The sequence below is a fragment of the Camelus bactrianus genome, chromosome 6 (genome assembly GCF_048773025.1).
Source record: "Camelus bactrianus isolate YW-2024 breed Bactrian camel chromosome 6, ASM4877302v1, whole genome shotgun sequence".
Lineage (NCBI taxonomy): Eukaryota > Metazoa > Chordata > Mammalia > Artiodactyla > Camelidae > Camelus > Camelus bactrianus.
In genome coordinates, this window is record NC_133544.1 from 39,863,694 (window position 1) to 39,876,020 (window position 12,327).

A 12,327-nucleotide genomic window follows, 5' to 3' on the forward strand; every position below is an offset into this window, starting at 1 on the left:
CCTCTAATTGTTGTTTTTCCTAAGTGAACATTACACTTAATTCTCTCTTTGGGGACTGAGGGAAGCAACATGTGTGTCGTGGTTAGTGGTCTCCTTTAGACCCTCCCTCTTCTCATTTTCTTGTAGTTTATGTATCTTTCTATCCTCCTCCTATAAGCATGACTCCCCTACCCACACCCTCCATTGCTTCAATACAGAAATTATTCTTTAGTCTTATGAGGAAGCCTTACCAATTTCACTTCAAACAATTTATGATTAACTAAAACAATTCTTTCTCTTCTAGGATTGTAGAAATCTATAGTAGAAGATTACAAGGTAAACATTTAAACTATTTTGTTTACAGAAAAACTTTTTCTTAAGGAAAAAGTATTTTTTGTTCTTACTGTAAGTGTAATACATACGACTTTAAAAATTAAAACCTCACAAGAATATAAAACAAAGTCTGCTGTGTTTCAGGTCTCCAGAACAAATCATTGTATTTGCATATTTCTTCACATTTTGTTGTATATACTAACATTTAAAAATCAACTTATTTTTATTATAATGTATTTGAAAATGGGCTTCACTTTCTTTTTTCCCTGCTTTCTTTTCACTTAACATCTTAAACATTTTTTTTTCACATACATGAAACTATCTCATTAATTCTGTTGTGTATTTAGCATTCCATTGTATGGCTGTACTGTGGTTTGATTTAACTAACCCCTGCTCTCATTTGGGGATTTTGTCAGTTTTCAAACAGATGCAGTGCTCCAGTGAATGCTTATATGTTTTCAAAGATGAGTTGTTTATTCAGCACAGGAACTGCATTATTTAGGTTAAATCGTTGGTTTTCAACACTGCTCTAAGTACAATTCAGTAATTGGACTGTAGCGCCTTTGTTAATCCTGTTGCAAGCTATTTATTAATTTGCTTTACTCTGCGTCCATGGGGGTACTTGTCAATATTCTGTTGGTCTTTCTGTGCACCTAAGGGACAGTCACCATTCTAATCCGTTCTCTCCAGCGGTGCCGGGGGACTCCAGGTGCCTCCTGCCGCCCAGGCAGCACAGCAAGTAAACTGGTAAAAGGTGGTGTGTCTTGGCTCTTAAACCTCGCAGAAGTCTTGCTTTTTAAGGTCGCAAATATTCTAGCGATAACAAAAGCTTCCAGCTGTCTGTTCGTGTCAGACTCTTAAACTGAGCTCCTTGTCCCATTCACAGTTCAAGAGCGCCTTACAAAACAAATTGCCGTAGCAATCACAGAGGCCTTGCGACCTGCTGGAGTTGGTGTAGTGGTTGAAGCAACGTAAGTACGCATTTGCCCTTAATAATGACATAGTGGGTTTTTCGGTTGGAGGTGTAAGGCTTAGATGCGGTGAATTTGTGCAACCAGTAGCGTTTTATGTCTTCTCTTGATTTCTTCTTTAGCTCTTTGTTGCTCTAAGTAGCATTTTCCTAATATTTTGTCACACATTTTGAAAATAAAGAGAGCTAAGGATAGGTCCAAAGGGCAACTGAAGACACTAATACAAGTCAGAATGAATTATGGGAACTGCACACATCTTGTGGGCAGTTTTTGTCCATTCTTTGTCATGGCATGAACTGTGAACTGTGAATGCTGTCCGGCTTCCTCAGGCTGCTTAGACCCACTGTGGTCACCGGTCTCTGGATCCTGCCTGATGAGACCAGCATGCTTCAGTATTTCTCTGAACAGCTAAGCCAGCTTAGTGCTGTCTTGGTTCTCAAGATGGATCAAAAGAGAATTCTGAATTTCTTCTTGCCTAGAAGCTGTGTATCTCTGTAGACCCTCTGTATTAGTTTTACTCAGAAAGAAGATTCCATTTCCCACCCCCTCCTGCTGGATGCCTTCAGGACTCGACCAGCTTTTATAAAATAAAAGCTCTAAGACCTAGAAACTTAAAAAAAAGTTTCAGACCAAATTTGTCTAAGAAGCAATATTTTGACATACTTGGTAACTGAACTCATTGAGTCAGATTTAATCTTTCGGCCTTGCTTTTTATTTTAAAAACCAAACCAGCAACTGTCTACTCCGTGAAGCCACCTTTGCTGTCTTGTTTTGTAGACACATGTGTATGGTAATGCGAGGGGTGCAGAAAATGAACAGCAGAACCGTGACCAGCACGATGCTGGGGGTGTTCCGGGAGGATCCGAAGACCCGGGAAGAGTTCCTGACTCTTATTAAGAGTTGAGCCTCAGTGTGTGCCACGTGGTTTGCAGATCATGCAGCTAGTAGCGTCATCCATCTGGTCTTCATTGTTAGTACAGTCCACTGCCACTTGTTATAAACATGAACTTTATTCTTTGTCACTAATTGTATTTAGTAATTATTTATAGCAAGTCAAATAAAGATAATTAATAAAGGGGTGAGCCCTCTACTTTCTTCTTGCCACCTTTTAGTGGCAGCATTCAAGCAAACTGCCAATAGTGTAAGTTATGTGCATAAAACCACTGCCTTTCAGGTAACTTGAAGGTGCCAAGAAGGGAGAATTCCCGTATTTTGTTCAGAGTCTGGTCATTTGATTCAGAAGCACAGGAGTCTTGGGAATGAGAGAAAACTATGGCCAATATATTTATTCTAGCCTCCCCAAATGAAAATGGTTTAGTGCTAAAAATAATTTATGTAAGTATGCAGCATTGATCTGCAAATTCAAAGTCCAGCAGGCTCCACTTTAATCATGTTTATTTAACCACAGTGACACTTTATTTTTATATATTTATTTTTTAACTATCCAGTTATAACATTAGTCATCAAGGGAAGGTAGTGGAATATCTATGTTTTCTTGTTTTTTGTTTTTTTACTGTGAGTTAAAAAGGCAATTTCTACCTTCCATTCTTTTTAAAATTCAAGTACAGGGAAATCAGTTCCTGGAGTTGTTTACGAGTATATTCTCTTGTCAACATACAGGGATTTAAACATTTAACTCTCTGTGCCTTGATGAGAATATCACACCATTTAGAGTGTACACACCTTCGCCTTTTTTAAAAAGCCATTGTTTTATCAGTCTTAGCACTGACACTGCAGATAACTCGTCCTCACAGTTCTGCGTTTACACATTTCTTGGGAGCTTGCTTTGTGTATTCCTTGTAGCTTCCTCAAAAAATTTTTTTTAACTTATTGAATATTTTTCTAAGTATTTTCAGAAACTTTTGAAAGTGTCCGTCATTTTCAGGTCTGCATAACCACAGCTTCTGTGAACGTGACAGAATGCAGAACTGCACTGTGGACTGTGTTATGAACTATGCCCCATGTCTGATGAACTCTGTATTGTTGGTGTCTGTGAAAATGCACCATAATTTTCTGGAATGACTGGAAAATACCGGAAGCCCCTTCACTGGTTTCCGTTGTGGTCCATAAGGATTTTGTCTTCAGTGTAACTGTTCAAGTGGTATAGGTCTTTTAGTCCAGGAAGCTGCTGCCTTATTAGCTTACAATTTCCTCCACTGGGGCAGTGTGGGCCAAACTAAAACAAACAAACAAACAAAAGAAAACCCCAACTCTGCAAAAACACAGTTACTCCATGGAGAAGTCTCTCATTTGGTTGACACTGTGCTCTTCAAATTTATCCCATTTCCTTAAGAGGGATTAACTACAGTGGTTGCGGTGACCTTGGTAGTCCCGTCTCTGTCACTCTGAGGCCATTTTGCTTGTTATACGGCAAGATGGCAGAGGTGTCGTTTTTGTTTTTTTTTTTTTTTTACTTTTAATTATTCCCTACTTCTAATTCCTGTATTTTTTCCATATTTGGAGTTTCTAAAGTACAGTGGTGGTTGATTTTGAGTTCCTTTTGAAATCTAACCTGATATAGACATTATCCTGCTTAATGTTTAGACACTTAGAGACAATTAAACACTCAGCTCACACTTGGTATTTTAAAGTTTTCACAGGTGTAACTTGGAGGACCAAAGAAATTGTTAGCTATAAATTCATCTCTTTGCCATCAATTGCATTCCTTTTTAACAACTCTTTATTCCAACATTCCCTAGAAGTAGTTTCATAAAAATCTGAAGTATCCACAGTATTGGTCTGGAATATTGGTAAATAAAAAGTAATTACCTTGTCTGTTTTACTCTGGTCTGTAGCAGTTCAAAATTACCTTTTCATATCTGTGGCCTTGAGTCCATTTTGGGGATTTTTAAGAATTTGATGCATTTAAACACATTGTTCAATTTAATTGTTCAGATTTTATGTATGTGTGTATGTTCCTAAAGATGGTTTTATTTAAATTATTAAAGTGTTACGACTTTGCTCTTGTGAAACTAGCTTCTTTTTGAACAACTGGTATAGATACATCAACAAATTTGATTATTTAAATTGCATTCTGTTTTAGCAAAGATACCCTTCATAAAGGCTTCTGTCAGCCATCAAGCTACTAGAATATAAATCCCAGAATATAAATTTAACCCTCCGGTATTTAGTTTGAGTATTACTGCCCTCACCCTCCTGCAGTAATGGGAAGGGGCGATCTGGGGTAAGAGTAAGGAATCTGAGTGGCCCTCATGTCCCTGATCTAAGCCTAAGTTTGGGTAATGACAGCTCCTGAGAACGTGCACTGCTTTCTGTGTGGAAGCAGCTGAGGAAGGAAGAGCTGGCTAGAGCAGGGAGCTGGGCAGTGCAGGGAGTGGAAGTTTCCCTCCCTTTTCTAGGGAGCAGCCTGCCTGGGCAAAACTTCCAAGTAGGAGCAAAGGTTTTGCTTTTGCCACCTCTTTTATGTCTGTGCCTGGTGACTCATCATTTCCTCTTTTGGGTGGTCTACTGCACCTAGGCAGAGACCCAACCCTCACTGGTTGTCAGTCTGTCCAAGTGCTGCTGCTTCTCGAAGGACCTCTGGATTGTGGGTAGTGAACCTAACCATCTAAACTAGGAGTGCACGAAACTGCTAAAACCACAACACACAGATGTCAATCCAGCAATGAGCTGCTACATGTAAAAGGATGAAGTTAGAACATTCTCTAACACCATATAGAAAAATAAACTCAAGATGGATTAAAGACCTAAATGTAAGACTGAACACTATACAACTCCTAGAGGAAAACATAGGTGGAACACTATTTGATGTAAATCGCAGCATTGTTTTTTTGGATCCATTCCCCAGAGTAATAGAAACAAAAGCAAAAATAAACAAACAGGTCCTAATTAAACTTACAAGCTTTTGCACAGCAAAGGAAACCATAAACAAAACAAGAGGAGAACCTATGGAATGGGAGAAAATATTTGCAAACAATGCAACCAACTAGGGCTTAATTTCCAAAATACACAAACAGCTCATACAACTCAATAACAAAAAAAACATAATCCAATAAAAAAATAAGCAGAAGATCTAAACAGACATTTCTCCAAAGAAGACATAGAGATGGCCAATGGGCACATGAAAAGATGCTCAACATCGCTATGAGAAATGCAAATCAAAACTACAATGAGGTATATCACCTCACACCAGTCAGAATGGCCATCATCAAAAAGTCTACATACAGGTGCACCTGGAAAGGCAGCCGCCCCTGCAGCCACCACGTCACTGGTCAGGCACTGCACGTTCATGGGGAACCTGGTGCTAAACCATTCCTAGAAGACCTGCTTCTTGGTCGGGGTTTAGTACGTAGCAGAGTAGCCCCTTCACTGCGATCTATTTAAAGTCAGCCCTCCACACAAGGGTTTGTAAAAACCAAAAGAGAAAAAAAAGGAAAAAAGTCTACAAATAACAAATGCTGGAAAGGGTGTGGAGAAAAGGGAGCCCTCCTACACTGTTGGTGCGAATGTAAGTTGGTGCAGCTACTATGGAAATTCCTTAAAAAACTAAAAATAGACTTACCATATGATCCAGTGATCTCACTCCTGGGCACATATCTGGAAAAGACAAAAACTCTTAATTCAGAAAGATACATGCACCCCAATGTTCATAGCAGCAATATTCACAATAGCCAAAACATGGAAGCAACCTAAGTGCCCACTGACAGATGAATGGATAAAGATGTGGTGTATATATATATGTGTGTGTGTGCGTGTGCATACACACACACATATATATATATATATATAATGGAATATTACTCAAGCCATAAAAAAATAAAATAATGCCATCTGCAGCAACATGATGGACCTAGATATTATCATAGTAAGTGAAGTCAGAGAAAGACAAATACCATATGATACCACTTATATGTGGAATCTAAAAAAAATGATACAAATGAACTTATTTACAAAACAGAAATAGATTCACAGACATAGAAAACAAACTAATGGTTACCAAAGGGGAAGAGGTGGAAGATAAATTGGGAATTTGGGATTAACAGATACATACTACCATATATAAAATAGATAACAAGGACCTACTGCATAGCACAGGGAACTATAGTCAATATCATGTAATAACCTGTAATGGAAAAAAATCTGAAAAAGAATACACACATACACACACATAACTGAATCACTTTGCTGTACACCTGAAGTACTGCAAATCAACTATACGTCAATAAAAACAACAACAACAACAACAACAACAAGCTGCTGCTCCTCAGTTTTTTCACTGCAGATTGAACTGGCTGAGTTCCTTGTTTTATCACTTAGTGGAAGAGCAGTTGGAGACATCAAAGGTCTTAGAGAAGGATGTCTGTCAACACAGAACCCCCGGATTCACCATGATGGGCCTGGTCCTCCTGCTGACAGTGGAGAGGAAAGTCTCAGTAGATGCGCTCAAGGGTGAAGTGTAAATACCTGACAGCCCCAACCCTTTCAGGGGCATTAGCTTTGTGCTTATTTTAGTCTTTATTATGGAAAAAAATGTACAACAGTAGATAGTACACGAGTTCAGGACCCTCATATGCCCATCATCCAGCTTCAGTAAGTCTCAGCTCATGGTCATCTTGATTCCTCTGTACCTCCCCTCCCCACTGGATTACTTCAAAGAAAATCGCAGACATCATTTCATCCATAAATATTTCAGATTATCTAAAAGCAGAAGAATCTCATAACCCAAATACCATTATCACACAAAAAGTTAATGCTTTAATATCAGATATTCATTCAGTATTCAATTTTTTCCCATTGTCCCATAATTTAAAAAAATAGTTTGAGTCAAGGTACAAATGAAGTCCATACATTGCAATTGGTTGATTTGGGTTTTTGTTAAATTATGGTTAAAAACACATAAAATTTACCATCTTAACCATTTTTTAAGTATTTGGTAAAATAGTAACTTTACACACGTTGTACAACAGATCTCTAGACCTTTTTCATCTTGCAAAATTGAAACCCTCTACCCATTGGACAAGTACCCCTTTTCCCCTCCCCCAGCCTCTGGTAACCACCATTCTACTTCCCAAGAATGTGCTTCAGATTCTTCATATAAGTAGAATTATGTGGTATTTGTCTTTTTGTGACTAGTTTATTTCACTTAGCATAACATCCTCAAGATTCATCCATGTTGTAGCATGTGGCAGGATCCCCCCCCCCCTTTTTTAAGGATTTCCTTCTTTTTAAAGGTTGAATAATACTCCATAATATGTATATACTACATTTTCTTTATCCATTCATTGCTGATAGACATTTAGATTGTTTCCACCTCTTGGCTATTGTAAATAATACTGCAACAAACATGGGTGTGCAGGTATCTCAAGCTCCTGTTTTCAGATCTTTTGGATATACAAACCAGAAGAGAAATGGCTAGATCATATCATAATCCTTTAAAATTTTTTGAGGAAACTCCGTACTATTTCCCATAGCTGCTTTACCATTTTACATTTCCACAAACAGTGCACAAGACTTCCAATTTCTCCACCTCCTTGCCAACACTTGTTATTTTTCGTTTTTTTTGATAGTGGCCATCCTAATGGGCATGAAGCAATATTTCATTGTGGTTTTGACTTGCATTTCCCTGATGATTAGTGATGTTGAGTGTCTTTTCATGTGCATATTGACCATTTGTACATCTTCTTTGGAGAAATGTCTATTTAAGTACTTTTAAAAAATCAGGTTATTTGATTTTTTTGTTGTTGTTGTGTTGTAGGTGTTCTTTATATATTAATCCCTTATCAGATAAATAGTTTGCAAATATTCTCTCCCATTTTGTAGGTTGCCTTTTCCTTTACTGCACAGAAGCTTTTAGGTTTAGTGTGGTCCCATTTGTCTCTTTATTCCTTTGTTAACTATACTTTAGTGTCATACACATGAAATCATTGCTCATTCCAGTGTCATAAGATTTCCTCCTTTGTTTTCCTCTGGGAGTTTTACAGTTTCAGTTCTTTAAGTTTAGGTTTTTAACCCATTTGAAATTAGAAAGTGTGAGACCTCCTGCTTTGTTTTTCTGTTCCAAGATTGTTTTGGCTATTTGGGAATTTCTGAGATTTCATATGAATTTTAGAATGCCTTTTTCTATTTCTGCAAAAAAAAAAAAAAGCCATTTGGGTTTTGACAGGGATTGCATTAAATCTGTAGACTGCTTTGGGTAGTATGGATATTTTAACAACACTAAGTCTTGCAATTCATGAACAAGGGATATCTTTCCATTTATTAATATCTTCTTTAATTTCTTTCATCAATGTTTTATAGTTTTCCAGTGTATAAGTCTTTCACCTCCTTAGTTAAATTTATTCCTAAATATTTTATTCTTTCTATTAGCAGACTTTATTTTTTAGAGAAGCTTTAGATTCACAGTAAAACTGAGTGGGAGGTATAGAGATTTCCCACATACCTCCTGCCCCCACTCATGTAGAGCCTTCCCCTTATCAACATCCCCCACCACACGGGTACATTCGTTGCAACTGATGAACCTCTACTGACACATCATAATCACCCAAAGCCCATAGTTCACACTAGTTTTCACTCTTGCTGTACATTCTATGGGTTCAGACAAAAGTATAATGATATGTATCTACCATTATAGTGTCATATGGAGTAGTTTCACTACCCTAAAAATCATCCATGTCCCACAATCATCACCTATTTTATTCTTGTTAGTGCTATTGTAAATGGAATTATTTTCTTAATTTCCTCTTCAGATGGTTCGTTGATGTGTCTTTAAATTCTTTCTAAAGATGTAGATTCACCTCTTGCTCCCTCTGTCCCAAAGTCTCCTTACAATTTTGGGAGGTCATTTGCTTTTCAGAAGCCCTTAGATTTCCCCCAAGAAATGTCAACTGCTGGAATGTCTGTGGCGGACTCCGACTAAGTGAAACTTCAGCTGAGCAGAAGACAAAAGGGTTGTTCTCTTCTACAACACTTCTCCATGACATTGGACTCCTACTCCTGAGGCAGCCCAGCTCAGCCTGGTCCTGCTCGGCCCTTACCTTGGACCCAGCTCTTCTTTGTTTTGTAACTCAGAGTCACCCTCCCAGGTGTGGAACAGAGTTCACTCCTTTTTTGGGAGGGTCTGTCCTTTCTGGACTGGCTTCAGTTTTAAAACATCTATCACATGAGTTCCTTGGCTTTAGCATGGTGGGTTCCGTGGCTGCCAAGATTTTGGTTAGGGAGGAAATGTTATCATAGGACTGGAAATGGTGAGTCCCACGAGACTTAATATCACTTTGAAGGCCTATTCCTGGGCAATTCCAAGGTTTTGGTTGGACGGCGGGAGTGTTTGGGTGCCTGACTTCAGTCACATTTTCATGGCCCTCTGAGTAAAAATACAGCCTCTGGCTGACTGGGATGGGAGGGAGGTGGCACATCCGGTCTTCAATTTAAGCAGCCTCTTGTAGTCTCTCCATAACGGTGTAGTTACGACTTGCTCGCAAATCCCGTTGGGAGGATGCCTAGCACATGCATCACACAGCCCTAATGCATCCATCCGCTTTTTCTCTTATTTCTACATTCTCCTGTTTGGTTTGAGCAATGTGTCCACAACTCTGACCTTTTGGAAAATCCTTGAACTTTGGGAACTGACCGTGCTGCCCAGAGAGCCGTGGTCTGGCTGCTGATCAGAGTTGAGAAGGCTGTGTTGGGGGAGTCCTGCGATGCAGCACCTGGGCGTGGATGAAAACTTCCTCAGAGGCTGCCACCCTTAGGTTATGTAGATTTTCTGCCGATTTTAGGACGAGTTTCTTCTTCTCCTTCCTCTTCCCAGATCTTTTCATGTTTGAAAACGTGCCAAATAAACAGACAAAAGAGATTTTTCTCATGCGGGGCCATTTCACTTCTAAAACTTAGGGACAGTTACCAAAGGGTAAAGGGTGAGGAGGGATAAATTAGGGGTTAGGGATTAACAGACACACATTACTATATATAAAATAGATAAACAAAAAGGACCTACTGTATAGCCCAGGGAACTATATTCAATTTTTTTGTAATGACATGTAATGGAAAAGAATCTGAAAAGAAAAAAAATATATGTGTATGTATAACTGAATCACTTTGCTGTACACCTGAAGCTAACATAGTAAATCAACCACACTTCAATAATAATTAAAAAAAAAAAAAACCTTAGGGACAAATTGAATAGGAAACAGAAAAGCTAGTGAATAAAAATCAGTTTCAAATGACTAGCAGGGACCACAGAGTTATTTCATATTGATCACTGGGAAAGTATCTTTAACCAAGCACAACTAATTTCAGAGCAAAATTTCTCATTTTTCATTCTGGGTCCTTCTGAAAGTTGATTCACCAGGGAGCAAAGAGCATGTGAATTTGAAGTTCTCAACTAAATATCTGAACTTCCCTTGCCTAGCAGTTGTTAAAATCACCTTGTGATGAAGAGGTGGGAGAAGAGTGACTGCTCACATTAGTGCTTGAGTATTTTAACAGGATTTCCTTATAGATTTCATATTTAGAAAATAATTATAAAATTTAAAGTAGCTTGTGTACTTGAAGTATAAATAGGTCAACAATGAAGTCTCATAGACTTCTTATCTAGAACACTGTGAAATGAAAATTAAGATCAAAGTGAAACCCCGAGTCCTGAGAACTGATAATTTACGTTTCCTGCATTTTCAGTTTTTGGGGGATGGAAGAGAAATCTTCCAGATTTAACACTGTGTGTATATGAGTATGCATGTGTACATGTACATGTGCATATGTGTGTTTGTATGTGTGTATATGTGAGTGTGTGCTTATATCCAACATTAAATCTGGAAAAGTTTTTATAAGGCGCTACTTTTTTTATGGGATGTACTAAACTTTTAATAGTACTTTCTACAAGTATTACTTTCTTTTTTTTAACTGAAACATAGTTGGCTTACAATGGTGTGTTAGCTTCTGGTGTAAAGCATAGTGATTCAGTTAAACGTATATTTTCTTATTCTTTTTCACACGTATTATTTTCTTAATAGCTTTCTTAAGTAAAAAGGAGTTTCATTTTATCAGTGAGAAATTTGGGGCTCAGGGAGGATTAAATGACTTGAGTCACTGCCACTGGGTTGAAGAGCAGAGGTCCCTGTCTTGACTCCACCTATTGGTCTTCCTGTTAACCAATGGGCCCAGAGCATGAGATCACCTCTAGCTCACAGCTGCAGCTGGTTAATCTTTTCCAGTTAACTTCTGTAACCCTGAGCCTCACTCTTTTGAACTGTAATCATATTTTTTAAAAAATTTAAATTTTAGATTTTATGATCATGGCCCATACACATTTAATTATTGTGCAGTATTTGCTAAAACTGGATTTCCTGCCCACAAAATATATTGGCCTTAATATGTAGAATCAGATTTTTGATGATGTATGCCATCAGCTTTGCCTTTTGAACTAAAAAGTGCTGCTGGGAGTAACTTTAAGATACGAGTGTCAGTCGGCCACCTGTGGTTCCACATTTAAAAAATATTGTGTAGAGAAAGAAGAACAGCAGGAGGAATCACACTCCTTGAGTTCAGGCTATACTACAAAGCTACAGTCATCAAAACAGTATCGTACTGGCACAAAACAAGATGCATAGATCAATGAAACAGGATAAAGAGCCCAGAAATAAACCCATGCACTTATAGTCAACCTATGACAGAGGAGGCAAGGATATACAATGGAGAAAAGATAGTCTCTTCAATAAGTGGTGCTGGGAAAACTGGACAATATATGTAAAAGAATGAAATTAGAACATTCTCTAACTCAAAATGGATTAAAGACGTAAATGTAAGACTGGAAACCATAAAAGTAGAGGAAAACATCAGCAGAACCCTCTGACATAAATTGCAGTAATATTTTTTTTGGATCTGTCTCCTAAAGCAAAGGAAATAAAACCAAAAATAAACAAATGGGACCTAATTAAACTTAAAAGCTTTTCCAAAACAAAAGAAACCAGCAACAAAACAAAAAGACAACCTACTGAATGGGAGAAGATATTTGCAAATGATATGACCAATAAGGGATTAATATCCAACATATATAAACAGTTCCTATAACTCAACATCAAAAAAACAA

General features: G+C 37.9%; 2 protein-coding genes across 7 annotated transcripts in view; one reads left to right on the top strand and one right to left on the bottom strand.

Moving 5' to 3' along the window:
• Window positions 1–4,244, top strand: part of GCH1 (GTP cyclohydrolase 1) — a 48,164-nt gene extending 43,920 nt beyond the window's left edge. The window contains exons 4-6 of one of the 3 annotated variants that reach the window (XM_074365499.1): window positions 284–315; window positions 1,199–1,283; window positions 2,337–4,244. In XM_074365499.1, the coding sequence (XP_074221600.1) occupies window positions 284–315; window positions 1,199–1,283; window positions 2,337–2,466 (247 nt within the window). In that variant the 3' untranslated portion in view covers window positions 2,467–4,244. Of the gene's footprint in view, window positions 1–283; window positions 316–1,198; window positions 1,284–2,060 lie in introns of all 3 variants that reach the window. The other 2 variants (XM_010962183.3, XM_074365498.1) reach the window with 2 other exon arrangements.
• SAMD4A (sterile alpha motif domain containing 4A) overlaps window positions 1–12,327 on the bottom strand; it is a 352,931-nt gene that overhangs the window by 102,782 nt on the left and 237,822 nt on the right. For 3 of the 4 annotated variants that reach the window (XR_012507521.1, XR_012507522.1, XR_012507520.1), the window contains exon 15: window positions 5,806–5,840. The gene's annotated coding sequence lies outside the window, so the exon portion shown is untranslated. Of the gene's footprint in view, window positions 1–5,805; window positions 5,841–8,806; window positions 10,053–12,327 lie in introns of those variants that run through there. The other variant, XR_012507523.1, reaches the window with a different exon arrangement.